Source organism: Budorcas taxicolor, chromosome 14 (assembly GCF_023091745.1).
Source record: "Budorcas taxicolor isolate Tak-1 chromosome 14, Takin1.1, whole genome shotgun sequence".
Classification (NCBI taxonomy): domain Eukaryota; kingdom Metazoa; phylum Chordata; class Mammalia; order Artiodactyla; family Bovidae; genus Budorcas; species Budorcas taxicolor.
This window is the reverse complement of record NC_068923.1, coordinates 48,963,564-48,980,391: the sequence shown is the minus strand read 5'-3', so window position 1 is coordinate 48,980,391 and position 16,828 is coordinate 48,963,564. Positions and strand designations below refer to the sequence as shown.

The 16,828-nt window shown below is 37.9% G+C and overlaps 1 protein-coding gene across 1 annotated transcript in view; it reads left to right on the top strand.

The window, feature by feature from the left end:
* TRPA1 (transient receptor potential cation channel subfamily A member 1) overlaps positions 1 to 16,828 on the top strand; it is a 65,189-nt gene that overhangs the window by 29,036 nt on the left and 19,325 nt on the right. Inside the window, exons 5-14 of the mRNA XM_052651765.1 lie at positions 33 to 140; positions 5,123 to 5,231; positions 5,416 to 5,561; positions 6,019 to 6,155; positions 8,966 to 9,014; positions 11,758 to 11,857; positions 12,469 to 12,569; positions 13,840 to 14,009; positions 14,096 to 14,260; positions 16,688 to 16,802. Of these exons, the coding sequence (XP_052507725.1) occupies positions 33 to 140; positions 5,123 to 5,231; positions 5,416 to 5,561; positions 6,019 to 6,155; positions 8,966 to 9,014; positions 11,758 to 11,857; positions 12,469 to 12,569; positions 13,840 to 14,009; positions 14,096 to 14,260; positions 16,688 to 16,802 (1,200 nt within the window). The remainder of the gene's footprint in view (positions 1 to 32; positions 141 to 5,122; positions 5,232 to 5,415; positions 5,562 to 6,018; positions 6,156 to 8,965; positions 9,015 to 11,757; positions 11,858 to 12,468; positions 12,570 to 13,839; positions 14,010 to 14,095; positions 14,261 to 16,687; positions 16,803 to 16,828) is intronic.

Here is a 16,828-nt window from a genome sequence, read left to right as displayed (position 1 = left end):
ACTTTTGACTGACTATTCCCTCTTTTATGTAGGTCTTGATTGAGCACAGCAGTACCGATGTTAATCTGGAAGGAGAAAATGGAAACACAGCTCTGATAATCACATGTTTCACAGATAACAGTGAAGCCATGCAGCTTTTGGTTTGTATTTTATTTATATTTTTTCCTGTTTTCTTTATCCTTTAGTTCAGCATGAATTTTTGTTCTTTAAAACAGCTTTTTGGGACTTCCCAGGTGGTTCAGTGGTTAAGACCCCATGTTTCCATTGCAGGGGACACAGGTTCGATCCCTGGCCAGGGAACTAAGGTCCCATGTGCCATGTGGTGTGGCCAAAAAATAAAAAATAAATAAAACTATTTTCAGTTTCTCTTTTAGCAAAATATAAAATGTAGAAAGTGTGTCAGAAAAAAACAGTTCTATGAGTTTGAGTACATGTTCACACCCCTTAGGGCTTCCTTGATGGCTCAGCAGGTGAAGAATCTGGCTGCAATGCAGGACACTTGGGTTCAATCCCTGGGTCAGGAAGATCCCCTGGAGGAGGGCAACACAAGCCACTCTGGTATTCTTGCCTGGAGAATCCCAGGGACAGAGGAGCCTGGTGGACTGTAGTTCGGTCACACAGAGTCAGACACAACTGAAGCAACTGAGCACACACCTTAAATCTTAAATGAGTCTGAAATTTCCTCCAGAAGACAAATAGGAAAGCATTACAGAGAACATGAGATGACTGAAGTGAAAAGAAAATATCAATAAGAAAAATTAATGTGAGACTGGTGGTCAAACCTAGAATGAAAGTGAATGTGAAAGTCATTCAGTCATATCTGACTCTTTGTGATCCCATGGACTACTGGAGTGGGTAGCCTTTCCCTTCTCCAGGGGTTCTTCCAAACCCAGGGACTGAACCCAGGCCTTCCGCATTGCGGGTGGATTCTTTACCAGCTGAGCCACCAGGGAAGCCCAAGAATACTGGAGTGAGTAGCCTATCCCTTGTCCAGGAGTACTTCCCGACCCAGGAATCGAACCGGGGTCTCCTGAGTTGCAGGCAGATTCTCTACCAGCTGGGCTATCAGGGAAGCCTAGAATACAAAAAAACAAAGCATAATGGCCAGTATGTGCATTAAGGTGAATCACACTTGGGACTCTGAGCTTCTGAATTGTCAAAGGAAAGATGAAGATTGTTATTTGCAAAATTATTGTTGGGCCCTGAAATAAAAGCCAGGAGAAACAGCCATATCTGTTTCCAAGATGAGAAAAAACAGCTGCCCTGGGTTTTCAGAAAGGGACCCTTGCATGATATAATGACTGAGCTCCTCAGCCATAGCCCAACACGAAGAGCCAGGCTTCTCTCCGGTGAGATTTCTCGGGATGATCCAGTCCAACTCTTCAGGAATCTGTCACCATGGCTGAGTCCTGCTCCACGGAGTGCCCCTTCTGAGGGTGGTATTAGAATTTCATCAAAGAGCTTTCTTTAAAATATTCCTCAAGCACTTGTACATTATTCAGGCCAGATTTTCTATTTTTAGCACTTGCTTTTCCCTCTCCACCACCTCCAGGGAGTAAATAAAATGAAACAAAATAATTTCAGACTATCTGTGGGATATTACAAATTACAAGTACCTTTTAACATATTTACTAGATATACTTGGATGAAAATATATATTCTTATAAGCTTTCATGATTGGACCAAAAAAGAATTTAAAAAGATTTAACTTTTTTTGGTCCAATCATGACAGCTTATACTGGGAAATTCCACGGACAGAGGAGCCTGGTGGGCTAGTCCATGGGGTCACAAGAGTCAGACACAACTTAGCAACTAAACCAAGAACCAGCCAACCACAATGGAAAAACCTCAAGCAAAAATCAACAAAATTAGAAATAGCAAAAGGATTTAATTGAATATAAAGGAGAATTTTTAAATGGCAAAAGATCAGTATGCAATCCTATCCTGAAAATTTGAAAATTATTTTTAATGGATACACGTGCTGTGCTTAGCTGCTCAGTCATGTCCAACTCTTTGCGACCCCATGGACTATATATAGCCAGCCAGGCTTCCCAGTCCATGGGATTCTCCAGGCAAGAGTACCATTTTCTACTCCAGGGGATCTTCCCAACCCAGGGATTGAACCTAGGTCTCCTGCATTGCAGGCAGTTTCTTTACTATCTGAGCCTCCAGGGAAGCCCAATGGATAAGTAACTGAAAGTAATTAAAGTGTTAAAATAGACTACAAAATTAAATATCTGTAAGGAACTATTAAAGTTTAGGGAAAAAAGCATTGCTAATACTTTGTTAAAGCTCTGGAACCAGCTAATATATGCTTTTATAGATTTTATAGTTTCTTTCAAACTTGCAAAGAAGTTTCTGTTTCAGGTAATCTTCCTGTAACACAAGAAAAGAGTGACATTGTGCAGATTAGTTTTATAAAGTTCAGTTCAGTTCAGTCACTCAGTCTTGTCTGACTCTTTGCGACCCCATGAATCGCAGCATGCCAGGTCTCCCTGTCCATCATCAACTCCCGGAGTTCACTCAGATTCATGTCCACTGAGTCAGTGATGCCATTCAGCCATCTCATCCTCTGTCGTCCCCTTCTCCTCCTGCCTCCAATCCCTCCCAGCATCAGGGTCTTTTCCAATGAGTCAACTCTTCACATGAGGTGGCCAAAGTATTGGAGCTTCAGCTTCAGCATCAGTCCTTCCAATGAACACTCAGGACTGATCTCCTTTAGGATGGACTCCTTAGGATCTCCTTTAGGTTGGACCTCCTTGAAGTCCAAGGGACTCTCATGGGTCTTCTCCAACACCACAGTTCAAAAGCATCAATTCTTCAGCACTCAGCTTTCTTCACAGTCCAACTCTAACATCCATACATGACCATTGGAAAAACCATAGCCTTGACTAGATGGACCTTTGTTGGCAGAGTAATATCTCTGCTTTTCAAAATGCTGTCTAGTTTGGACATAACTTTCCTTCCAAGGAGTAAGCGTCTTTTAATTTCATGGCTGCAATCACCATCCACAGTGATTTTGGAGCCAAAAAAATAAAGTCTGCCACTGTTTCCATTGTTTCCCCATCTATTTCCCATGAAGTGATGGGACCAGATGCCATGATCTTCGTTTTCTGAATGTTGAGCTTTAAGCCAAATTTTTCACTCTCCTCTTTCACTTTCATCAAGAGGCTTTTGAGTTCCTCTTCACTTTCTGCCATAACAGTGGTGTCATCTGCATATCTCAGGTTATTGATATTTCTCCTGGCAATCTTGCTTCCAGTTTGTGCTTCTTCTAGCCCAGCGTTTCTCATGATGTACTCTGCATATAAGTTAAATAAGCAGGGTAAAGTTATATACAGCCTTGATGTACTCGTTTTCCTATTTATAAAGTAGACATAATAATTCCAAAACTTGAGAGCTCCCCCCAAAGAAAAATGTAGATCAATTTCACATAGATGCTAGTCTTAAAATACTAGCAATTAATTCATCAAAATAATGAAAAGAACCGTGTAATACCACATAGGCCTTATCTAGGGACTGTATGGAGAGTTCAGTATTGGATTAGATTATAATCTATTGATTGACCTGAGCCAACAAAGCATATGATTATATTGATCTGTTTATCTTTAAATGGATATAAAATTATCTGTATTTTCACAGATTTATAAGAAAAAGACAGTTCTCCATAGAAAATTGGCAAGGGGCACATAAAGTTTATTTAATTTCTCTAGTAATCAAAGAGTAAGATATTAAAACAATGAAAATTTTTTTAATCTCTTAAATTGAAAGGACAAAAATTCCTTCTTGATTGAAAATGTAATGAGTGTTAGAAAATGTAATGAGTTGGGGAATTTCATTCACTGTTGGCACAAATGTATTTTGACTCATCAATCCCAATTCTTGGAATACATCTCAAGGAGATAATTAAAGATATCACTGATATTAACACCAGTGTTATATATAGTAGAGAAAACTGAGAAAAAGTTTAAATTCAGTAATAGGGATTCATTGTATGTACCCCCAAATGGAATCCATTTTGAAGGAGATCAGCCCTGGGATTTCTTTGGAGGGAATGATGCTAAAGCTGAAACTCGAGTACTTTGGCCACCTCATGGGAAGAGTTGACTCATGGGAAAAGACTGTGATGCTGGGAGGGATTGGGGACAGGAGGAGAAGGGGACAACAGAGGATGAGATGGCTGGATGGCATCACTGACTCAATGGACATGAGTCTGAGTGAACTCCAGGAGTTGGTGATGAACAGGGAGGCCTGGCTTGCTGCGATTCATGGGGTTGTAAAGAGTCGGACATGACTGAGCGGCTGAACTGAACTGAAATGGAATATGTATTTAATAAAATCATATAATTTAAGAATATTAAATAAAATACTTTTTAAAATGGTGTGATCACATAGTATACACATAAATATCACTTACTCAAAGAAGACAGAAAATATTGTCTTCTAAAATGTAAAACAATGCTGCCCCTAGAAAGCAAGATGATACATATATTTGCTTCTTCACACTTTTTTGCTTTTTCAAAATCTCTCATTTTGTGGTGAGAGATACTTAAAACTGAAATCCAGTGTTCTATAGAAAATGATGATTGAGAATGGTTGACTCAGAGGTGAAGGTAATATACCATTCTGTTCATTTTAACAACTTTTTAGTAGAGAACATTCATTAGCAAAAATGTCTGATTTTCATGATTTAATACAAGTGCTGGTCTAATCATTTGTTAATTGCACAAATGAGAGGAAAATGATCTGGGAAATATTATCACTTTATTTGTATAAGGAAATGAGAAAGGGTATAGGAGCAATCGTGATAATGTTTTTTAAAATCTCTTTAATTTCACTAAAAACTGTTGACTTTGGTGGAAGATCAAGTTGACATTTTTGTATCTATGTTGTTACTTTGTCATTAGAAAATTTAAAGTGTCTCTAGTTCAGAATGTTAGCCTAGGTCCAGAATTACTTTTTTGTCCAGATTTCATACCATACAAAGCTTTCCTATGTGAATAATTTTACATAGGCACAGAGTAACAAAAAGTTATGGGAGAGGCATATAAATTCTTGTCCATCCTTGTGACGGGTTTATCTTCGTCATTTGACTTCTTTTTTGTTCTTTCTTTTGTTCCAGTTAAATAAAGGAGCTAAGCCATGTAAATCAAATAAATGGGGGTGCTTCCCTATTCACCAGGCAGCATTTTCGGGTGCCAAAAAATGCATGGAAATAATATTAAAGTTTGGTGAGTAGAAGCTTTCTTCCATTATGTACAATAAGGAAGCCTATTTTGGCGGATGCTATTGAGAAATAACATAATTTATCCCTGGGCTTTTAGGTAAGTCTAAAAGTCCTTTCTTCTTTTTTTAAAAAAATATCTTTTATATATTCATAGCATTTATTCTTTTGAATTTTATTTTCTCCTAAAGGTGAGGAACATGGGTATAGCAGACTGTCTCACATTAACTTTGTGAACAGTGGGAAAGCCAGCCCTCTCCACATGGCAGTTCAAAGTGGGGACTTGGACATGATTAAAATGTGCCTGGACAATGGTGCACAGCTGGACCTGCTGGAGGTAACTGTTCAGATTCCTCTCGTAGAATTGCTCATGTTCTATTTGCCAAAGTGCCCTACAGCTCTTTCACAGTTAATTTGGATAGATGTTACTTCCTGCTATTCATGCAAAAGCAGAAAAAGAGATTCTCTCAAATTTCAATCTATCTAAAGAATTTTGAGAGCTACCAAAGACAGTTGCAAACACAGATACAGCTACAGTAGAGATAAAGACACTGATGATAGAAGCTAAGTACAGTCGGAGCTGTCAAGAACTGTTGCCTTGCAAGGAAATAAAGTTGCTAGCTATGACTTTTATGTTGAGGCTTCTCAATAGATGAAACTGATTACTCTTTGCCATCTTAAATTCCATACTCCTTGATTTTGTTGGACTGGGAAGAAAAAAGCAACTGAATTTAGGTTTGATCCTTAAATTGGGATGGAATATTGACTGATGCTGATATCAAAACTCTTTACAGAAAGGGAAGTGCACAGCCCTTCATTTTGCTGCCACGCAGGGAGCCACTGAGATCGTTAAGCTGATGGTATCTTCCTATTCTGGCAGCAGCGATATTGTTAATGAGGTGGATGGAAATCACAAGACACTGCTTCACAGGCAAGTTTTCTTCCTATCATTCTGACTACAGATTTTTTGTCTTCATGTGTTTAATTAAGAAGACAAGACAAAGTTATTACTTATGGTAGCAGAGAATCCATTGTTCAAAAGAAAAGAGCAGAGATATCAAAGATCCTGTGGTTCAACTGCAATCTCTATGTTCCTCTGGAATCAAAAATAGAAAGTTGAACAGATTTTCATAGGATAAACTCTCCAGTGGAATATTCTGGATCAGTTCTTTATCCAGTGGCTATAGGCTCAAGATTCACTTCCTATATGCTCAGGAGGTCAACATACATGGCTTTTCAAAACCTTTCTAACCTGTTTCAGGTCCTCACATGTGTGTTATCTTCATTCTCAGTGGGGATAATGGAACAGGTACATATGAGTGGTCCTCTTTTCCCACTTGATTTCCCTTTCAACGTAGTCCCACAATTACATGTAAAAGTTCTCAAAACATATATGTACTTAGTTTTAAGGAATGATAGCCAAGCTCCAAAGAAGATAAATACTTCTGTTGAGTTTAACAGAAATACACATCAGATAAAAGCATCTGAAATTATAGGCTTACTAGCTGCTAAAACAGGAAACAGGCAGTGTAGACTGAGTGTTCAATTCCTTGCGAAGACAAAAACTGGCTGTTCCCTATGTGAGTGAAAGAAATGGCTGAGAAGGGGCTTTGCTGTCTCTCTGTCTCTATCTCTCACCATCTCTCTCTGTCTCTGTCTGTCTGTCTGTCTCTCTCTCTCTCTCACACACACACAATATGCATGGAGGCAGAGCTAGAAGCTTGGAATGGCAGAAGAAGAGCTGAGATAGTCTCAATAAGTAACTGAACCAAGAAATATACACTATCCCACAGTGAAAAAGAAACTCTAGCTACCAATATAAGATCTGGTTCTAAACTGGGGAGATGGAGGCGTGAGTGTACACATTAGCAAAACCACTAGCCATAATGGCTATGCATGAACAGAAGGAACTCCAAGGAACTTCCATGCAGGATGAGTTTGCAAACTAAAATTTCATAGCATAAAGGAAATTCATAAGATTATGACAGTCTAATCGACAAAAGGCTAATTTACTTCCAAAGAAATAGAAATAACAGGGCAACTTATAAATAATTTCATAATAAAGGTATTTAAAACTTTCAGAAATTTAAAAGAAGGAATGGTCAATTTGTAAAGTAAATGTATTAAGAGAAGGCATTATGGAAAACAAATTGGCATTTATGAATCAAAGATTGGTGATGTGAAAAAGATGCAGTTGGAAACCCTAGACAGGAAAAAAAACACAAATATTGAAATAAAACAAAAACTCAGTAGACAGATTAACTGCTAGACCAGATATTTTTCAAACTACTACACGTTAGAATCCTGTGAGTAATTTATAAAATCCCAACATTAATTCATACTCAAGATTACATCAGAATTCCTGATGACTCTCAGGAATTTTTAAACACTCTTTGTGATGCCAATGTTTAGCCAATTCAGAATCCACTCCAGTATTCTTGACCAGAGAATCCCAGGGATTGGGGAGCCCGGTGGGCTGCCGTCTATGGGGTCGCACAGAGTTGGACACGACTGAAGCAACTTAGCAGCAGCAGCAGCAGCAGTGATCTGAGTGTAGTTAAAATGTGTACATTTACAGTAGAGCTTTAATATACAAATATGCACAAGAAGGAGTTATTTTAGGATAACAGACCCATCTACCTGACCAAAAAATATAGTTAGCCTGGACACTTTCAACTTGAGTTGGCTGAAGATTTCTTGGACTAGTTCAGTCCAATTCTGATGAACCTAATGCTGATCTATGATCCTGGAATGTCCTTTTCATAGCCAGTGACATTGGGGTTCATCTTGAGCTTCAAAGGAAGGTTTGTTCCTTGGTCCACAGCTTCTTTTGCTGCTGTAGTGCAAAGATCTCAGTGGTGTGCAGGCCACACTTGGAGTACCAGAGCCCTAGACTGAGAAGATACAGAACAAATCAAATGGGGCCTTAAATTAACATTATCTGACTCTTAAAATTGCTCAATACATCTAATAACATTTAGAATGCAACCTCTTGTGAATTTTGAATGAAAATTGGCAAGCTGATACTAAGACATACACAGAAAGTTAAGAATAGAGGAGATAGTCTTGAGTAGGAACAAAGAAATAAGATTTGCATTAGGAAACAGACTTTAAAATAATTGGTATTAACATTTGTTATGGTGATGCTTTAATATAGATTAAAAATCTGTATTTTCTGTATTAATTAACATTATCCTTATGGCTGCTTGTGAGATGATACCAAGTGACTTCAGTTATATCCATTGGGGTTTTTTTTTTTTTTTTTTGGCTTCCTAAAACTTTAGGAATGCTAACACTGCCTTGTTAACTTTTGCCAACAAAGGGACATTGTGAACCCTGCAGGTAAATCTTAGCTGTACCTTGTATGCAATTGTTGCTATTTCTCATGGTCACAGTAGTAATAGCCAGTTATTTTGGCCTTTTATTTTAAACTCTTAGGACAGATTTTACTGTTCACTTCAGAACATGTTCATGATGGTTTTTTACAAGGAGAAAATAGGTTTGCAGAAAGATGAGGAAGAAAATCTTGTGATGTATTTGATCTTTCACTATTACTCCTACTTGAAAAGTTACCCTAATCAGAATCCAATTGTAGATTTTGAAAGGTTATTAACTCCCTAGCCTTTTATCATGTTATTCAATGATCCTTTAAATTCACTTTCTGAATATATTGAATAGTAGCTTTATGTTGTATATTTATGTCAATAGTTCCTTAATATGTTTATAATTCTCTTTTTGCAGAGCCTCATTATTTGATCACCATGAACTCGCTGACTACTTAATTTCAGTGGTAACTATTTCTTTGACAGATTTATTTTTTATTACTATTTACAGTTGAAAAATCATATAATTACATACCATGAATCTTCAAAATTCAGGCAAATTTTTCAATTTGGGGTATACTTGCTTCACAATATTGTGTTAGTTTCTGCTGTACAATTAAGTGAATCAGCTACGAGTATACACACATCCCCCTCCTCTTGGATCTCCCTCCCACTCCCCCATCCCATCCATCTAGGTCCCCACAGAGCACCAAGCTGAGGTTCCTGTGCTATACAGCAACTTCCCACTAGCTGTTTTACACATGGAAGTATATATGTCTATCCCATTCTCCCAGTTCATCCACCCTTTCCTACCCCTGTGTCCACACATCTGTTCTCTACATCTTCATTCCTGCCTGCAAATAGGTTCATCTGTACCATTGCTCTGTATTCCACACATATGCATTAATATACAATAGTTGTTTTTCGCTTTGATTTCTTGCCTACAAGCAAAAGAGTTTACAAAAAGATGATTGATACATTTGCAAAACATTTTGAAAATTTTTTCTATGTCTTTAATTTTGTATCTCTGAGATGAGGGAGTACACTAAGCTTACTGTGATAATCACTACATGATATCTGTAAGTCCAATTATTATGCCACACACCTTAAACTTATACAGTGCTGTATGTCAGTTATGAAAGTGAAGGTGTTAGTTGCTCAGTCATGTCCGACTCTCTGTGACCCCGTGAGCCCACCAGTCTCCTCTGTCCATGGAATTTTCCAGGCAATACTGGAGTGGGTTGCCATTCTCTTTTCCAGGGGATCTTCCTGACCCAGGGATCAAACCTGGGCCTCCTGCATTGCAGGCAAATTCTTTACTGTCTGAGCCACCTTGGAAGAACTGATGCTAAAGCTGAAGCTCCAGTACTTTGGCCAACTCATTGGAAAAGACCCTGAATGCTGGGAAAGATTGAGGGCAAAAGGAGGGTGGTGGAGGATGAAATGGTTAGATAGCATCATTGACTCAATGGACATGAATTTGAGCAAACTCCAGGAGATATTGGAGAACAAGTAGTCTGGCATGTTGCAGTCCATGGGGTCACCAAGAGTTGGACATGACTTAGCGACTGAACAACAACACGTCAATTATATCTCAATAAAACTAGAAGAAAAAAAATACTTGATACATTCACAAATAGGGTATATTGTATATGAATGCATAATGGCCAAACCTCATTGCCAGGAAGCTAGAAGTACCAGAGTGTACTCTTGATGCCCATATCAATGCATTTTTTTGTGGGGAATTGATAGGTTCATGGCAAGGAATGCTCTCCTGTGACCCAGTCCTGGGAAAGGGTCAGGCTTGTTGACTCTGTCAACCCCTCTTCAGTACAAGTGGCTTGCAGGTGGACAGAAAGCACGTGCGCCCTTCACCTTCCATTATAATCTTCTACCCCTGCTGCCTCCGTGCCAGCTTTCAAACAATGAGAATGTGAAGAACTAAAAATACTGTCCAAGGTTTGTTACAAGTGAAAGCACAAGACCTTTCTCACTCGAAGAAATGCGATCAGGCAGCTTTTGGGTTCAATGTAAGCCCTTTCTACAGATGAGTCTATGATGTATTTATTTAAGCCCTATCATATCAGTAATGAATGGAGTCTGGCCTGGAGTATTTAACATGTGCTTGTTGTCAATAGCAACTATTGAAATTGTGGTATTTACATAGGAGAATCCCTGGAAGACTCATTATAGCCCAGATTTTGTTATTCACATTTCCTGCAAATACAGCCCTCTCTTCACCTGTAAGAGCATGGCAGGACCTCACTGATCACTATCAGGCTGCCCTTGTCTGTATTCAGTGGGTCCCAAAAGAACAGGATCCTAGCCCCAGTCGGAGTTTAAGCTATTTTTATTACCCTGTGCAAAAGATAGAATTCTTTCCATGAACTTTTAAAAAGTTTTTGTTTCTTGTCATACCAAATATTATAACCATAATATGTAATGGTAAATACCAACTTATTCCCTTAAAATATATACATATGAGATGTGATTTCCCAAATGCAAAAATTTTTTAACATTTGACTAAAATTTTACTTTAGGATTTGAATGATTTCAATTCAGTTATTTCAGTTCATCTGTTTCAGATGAAGTAGAGTTTTTAAAAAGAGAACAGTTTTTTTTTTTTTCATGAGTTACAACTAACTCATACTATTATGTGAATTTCAGGTGTAGAGCATGATTCAATATTTGTATACAATGAAAAGTGACCACCACAGCAAGTCCAGCTACCATCTGTCACCATGAAAGTTACAAAAAAATTTTTTTCCTTATGATGAGAGCTCCCAGAATCCACTCTCTTGGCAATAGAAGTGAATGATTTCTTGTGAACGCTTGTAAAATGACAAATGCAATCAACTTAGATTTTTTTAACCACAGATATTTAATAATCTTTTCTTACAGTGGGAACTAAACTACTGATATAGGTCAGCATTTTATAATTTCAGCAGGAAGATAGATCTACTGCCAGATGTCAGTCAAAAGATTAACATGTGAGAAGGACTTTGGTTGTTGAAGTTATAGAATAAGGCCTTGATTTTCCCTATGATTCATACAACGTGAATTACAGGGAAATGTCGAGCAGTCATGTGCGTGAGTGCTAGCTATATTTTGGACATTCTGCCCCAGTGAATGAACATTAAGTTACAGATTGCAGTGTGAGCTGTTTTGTCTGTTCACAGGCTCTTTGTTAAACGACTTGTTTTATTTTAGGGAGCAGATATTGATATCACCGATTCTGAAGGACGGTCTCCACTTCTATTAGCAACTGCTTCTGCATCCTGGAATACTGTAAATTTGCTCCTCTCTAAAGGTACTAAGAGGGACTGAGCCAGGCCTTTAGAACTTCTGCTCGGTTTGGTTAAACATTCAGTGTACATTTATTGTGTGCCAGGCTGTGGGCCAGGTGCTATGAACACAAATGGGATACTTCCCATATCTAGAATAATTTTCAGCCCAGTAGGGCATAATACTTGAAAAGATAACTTCAGAACAATAATTGATAACCTTTTACTAAACACTTTATCTGCATCCTCTCAGTGAACCAGTCCACCTGATTTAGATGCTATAACTGTTCCCATTTTAGATACTAACCCAGTCTGATAATGAAGAAAAGAGATACCTTCACCTCTTCTCTCTTGATCTCTAATCTCTCTATAATTCTATTTTATGTTTTAAAAGATGAGACCTCATATATTAGATAATGTAATAAATCACACATTCTCTACCCCTTTGTACACACACATGCAGACTGTAAGATAAACACAATTTAAACCATGTTTAGTTTTTGTACCTAAATAAAGTTCCCTAACTTAAACACTGGCAAAGTTTTAAGTCAATCTTTTATTTTCTTACATTGAAAATCCACCATAGGCTATGCTTTAAATAAATGAGTAGGAGTTATATTTATATTGTGCTTTTTAGGTGCCCGTGTGGACATAAAAGATAATCTTGGACGTAATTTTTTGCATTTGACTGTTCAACAGCCTTATGGATTAAAAAATTTGCATCCTGAGTTTCTGCAGGTAATACATATGTGTGGATTTCCATAAAGTGAGTTGAGTTCAACAGAGAGTAAATTGATTTCATTTATTATGATTTTTATTCCTTTGAAGGCTGAATCTGGAATTTAAATTTTATTTTTAAAGAAAGATGTCATATTTGACATATATATATCTTACAATATAGTAGTGATGATTATGATAATGATAAAAATAAATTACATTGAGATTGTTTTCTAAGTTATGGAGAGTTTCCATATATCCTTATCTATGATAGAATGCCTTTCCTTCACTCTTGGACCATTACGAATTGTGTATCAATTGAGAAGTCAAGTACATGAATGAATTAGCAGCACTTCCTAATCAATGAAGAAAAACTACTCAACATGCTTATTGACAACTTGAAAACATTATCTCTATATTTATATTCACCAACTAATACTTACTGAGTGACTATTAGGTACATTTGAAGTGCGTCATACTTTTAAATAAATATATAAATAAATATAAATATAGTCTGTGTCTTAAAGAATCAAGTATATTTGAATATCTAAAATATAAAATGGTTATGGATTGATTTAAGCTGCTCATTTGCCATTTGATTTTTATTTAAAAAGATCAAGTGATGTTCATTTCATTTTATTTTATTCGTTGTTTTAAAGTGATACTAGTTTAACAGTTTTGCTAATTTTGACGAACAGAGCACATTAACATTAAGCTGTTAAGTATTACTGGGCCGGGCGTGGGGGGTGGAATGAAGGGAGAGATGAGAAGGTTGGTTTGTGGTCAAATACATTTGGAAAATGCTGGGTTTAAAATATTAAATAATTTTATATTGTTAGGATTTCTCAGCACCTTTAATACATAATATGCATTATACGGAGACAAAGCACCCATCTTCATCTGCATTTATTTTACTCTGGTATCCTTGTTTTTAGTTGTTGAGTTGTGTCCAACTCTTTGACCCCATGGACTGTAGCCTGCCAGACTCCTCTGTCCATGGGATTTCCCAGGCAAGAATACTGGAGTGGGTCGCCATTTCCTTCTCCAGGGGATCTTCCCGACCCAGGGATTGAATTCACATATCTTGCATCTCCTGCATTGGCAGGCAGGTTCTTTACCCCTAGCATCACCTGGGAAGTCCCTGGTATATAACCCTTAAGGTTATTTATACTTTCCACTCAAGGTGTATATATTGGTCCTTGTTAGAAAATACTCTCCTACAAAATAGGTTGAAAAACACTCTGTTAGCATCATCACAGAGTTATATTTAGAATATCCATCTTTCCCATAGATGCAACATATAAAAGATCTGGTGATGGACGAGGACAATGATGGGTGCACCCCTCTGCACTATGCGTGTCGACAGGGGGTCCCTGTCTCTGTAAACAACCTACTCAACTTTAATGTGTCCATTCATTCCAAAAGCAAAGATAAGAAATCACCCCTGCATTTTGCAGCCAGGTAAGGGTCACTTTAAGTGTCTTACGAGCATGCCCTCTTTCTGTTAAATGTTTGCTTTGAAAATATCAAACTTTTTTTTTTCCAAGTTATGGGCGTATCAATACCTGTCAGAGGCTCCTGCAAGATATAAGTGACACGAGGCTTTTGAATGAAGGTGACCTGCATGGAATGACTCCTCTCCACCTGGCTGCAAAGAACGGGCATGATAAAGTTGTTCAGCTGCTTCTGAAAAAGGGTGCATTATTTCTCAGGTGAGGATATAAGATTGCAATATTTACATCTTCTCTGTAACTGGCTAGACTTGTCAGGCTGTTTTTCTTATTTATTTTTGATTATGATATCTCACTTTCAATCTCACTAAGTACTTTTACCCATTTCACTTAATCCTCAAAACATAACATGATTTCTCAAATATTGAAAGGGAAGTCAGTATTATTTCCAACTGAAAACACTGAGGTTCATAGAGCTGAAGGCCTTGTTCAAAGTCACAGAATAAGTGGCTTTGTGTAGTTTCCAGAGTTTTTGAGATATCCCTTCTCCTATATACCTTCATCATGCTATTGGCTGTTTTGGCAGACACAAGGCAGTGTGTTTTTACAGACACACACACACATGCTATACAAATCAAAGACTCTACATCTCATTCAATATGATGACTGACGGACATGAAGAACTTCCTTTAAGCTACAAAATGAGACATAAAAATTTCCTGAATTTCACTACAAAAGAAATCTAACACATGAAACAAAACCAAGTTAAAATGTGCTGTGCTTAGTTGCTCAGTCATGTCTGACTCCTTGTGACCCCATGGGCTGTAGCCCGCCAGGCTCCTCTGTCCATGGGGATTCTTCAGGCAAGAGTACTGGAGTGGGTTGCCATGCCCTCCTCCAGGGGATCGTCCCAACCGAGGGATTGAACCCATGTCTCTTGCATTGCAGGTGGACTCTTTACTGTCTGAGCCACCAGGGAAGCCCAAGTTAAAATAATTAAGTACAATAAAAAGTGGCATCATTAAATGACATCTTTGTAAAAATAAAAGGAAAACCCAGAAGCATTTCATAGATGTATGATGGGCTAATTTCTAATTGCACCAATGTGGTAGCAGAGAGTTTATTAGGCTAATGTTAAAAAACACATCTATTTATCAGAGTACCAACCCCAGCACAGCAATGATGCAGCCGTGAAATCAATGTTCTGCTCAGTTCCTTCCTGCTTCCAAATGAACACCAGGCAACAGACTTGCAAAGGGGACCCCTGGTGAACCCAGAAGACAAGAGCTCTTGCATAACTGTGTCATAACTGTAATAGTGAGGTGTCTCTTGCACCTAATACGGTTATTCACTGGCCCTGAAATTAAATTGTGTCAGTATCTCACACATTTTTTTCTATGTCTAATTTGGAAAAAAGGCAAGTGTTCACTGTATTCATATCTTGAATTTCTGAGAGAAAAGACAGACATTTCCCTAAAGGATCAAGTAAGAATTTTTGAGAGCATGAGAGGAACAATCTCTTTAGACCTGAACTCTTAGAAAAAATAAGTGGCACTAAGCTAAGCACCTTCTATCCATGTTTTGTATAATGATATTATTATTATAATGATCATCATTATTATTAGCCATGAATGGTAACCACAAGGATTAATAACACCATCATGGAAAAATTTTTGATACAATATTGAGTGAAAGAATAAAGCAATATTGAAAATAGTGTGTATAAGTACATTACAGCCTTAAAGAAAATGTGTATGACACAGACATGCTAGCTCTAGTTTCACTCACCCAAAGTATTTGATAATGTGTTTATAGACTTTATTTATTTTCTTTTACAATTTTATTGAGATTATAATTGACACTGTGTAAGCTTAAGAGGTAAAACATATGAAAGGGTTACCACAGTATGTTCAGCGAACACCCTTAATCTCATACAGATACCAAGAAATGGAAAAAGAAAAAAAAAAGAAAAAAATTTTTCTTTGTGATCGGAACTCTTAGGGTTTACTCTGTTAATGTTCGTTTATAACAGACAACAGTTTTAATTATATTTATTCATGTCATACACCACATCCCTAGTATTTATCTTATAACTGAGAGTTTGCAACTTTTACCCATGGATTGCAGCCAACCAGGCTCCACTGTCCATGGAAATCTCCAGGCAAGAATACTGGAGTGTGTAGCCATTACCTTCTCCAAACGATCTTTCCAATCCAGGGATCAAACCTGGGTCTCCTGAATTGCAGGCAGATTCTTTATCGTCTGAGCCACCAGGGAGGCCCTCACCCAATTAAGCTTGAAATTAACTCACGTTTAATTAACCAGGTAATACATATTTGGGCTTCCCAGGTGGCTCAGATGCTAAAGAATCCACCTGCCAATGCAGGAGATGTGGGTTTGATCCTTGAGTCGGGAAGATCCCCTGGAGAAGGAAATGGCAATTCACTCCAGTATTCTTTCCTGAAAAATCTTGTGGACAGAAGAGCCTGGTGGGCTCCAGTCCATGGGGTTGCAAAGAGTCTGACACAGCTTAGCAACACAGCAACGACAACACAGAATTACTTGCTAGAACTCAAATATCTCAGATATGGCTTATTTTCTCTGATCACCAGACCCACTTTCAACTGGGAGGTGTCCTTCCCCTTTTCATCTATGAGGTAAATGCACAGCTTTTCTCTTCTTTAACAGTGACCACAGTGGCTGGACTGCTTTGCATCACGCTTCCTTGGGCGGGTATACTCAGACCATGAAGGTCATTCTCGACACTAACTTGAAATGCACAGATCGGCTAGATGAAGAAGGGGTACGTACTGTGTTCCGCATACCTCC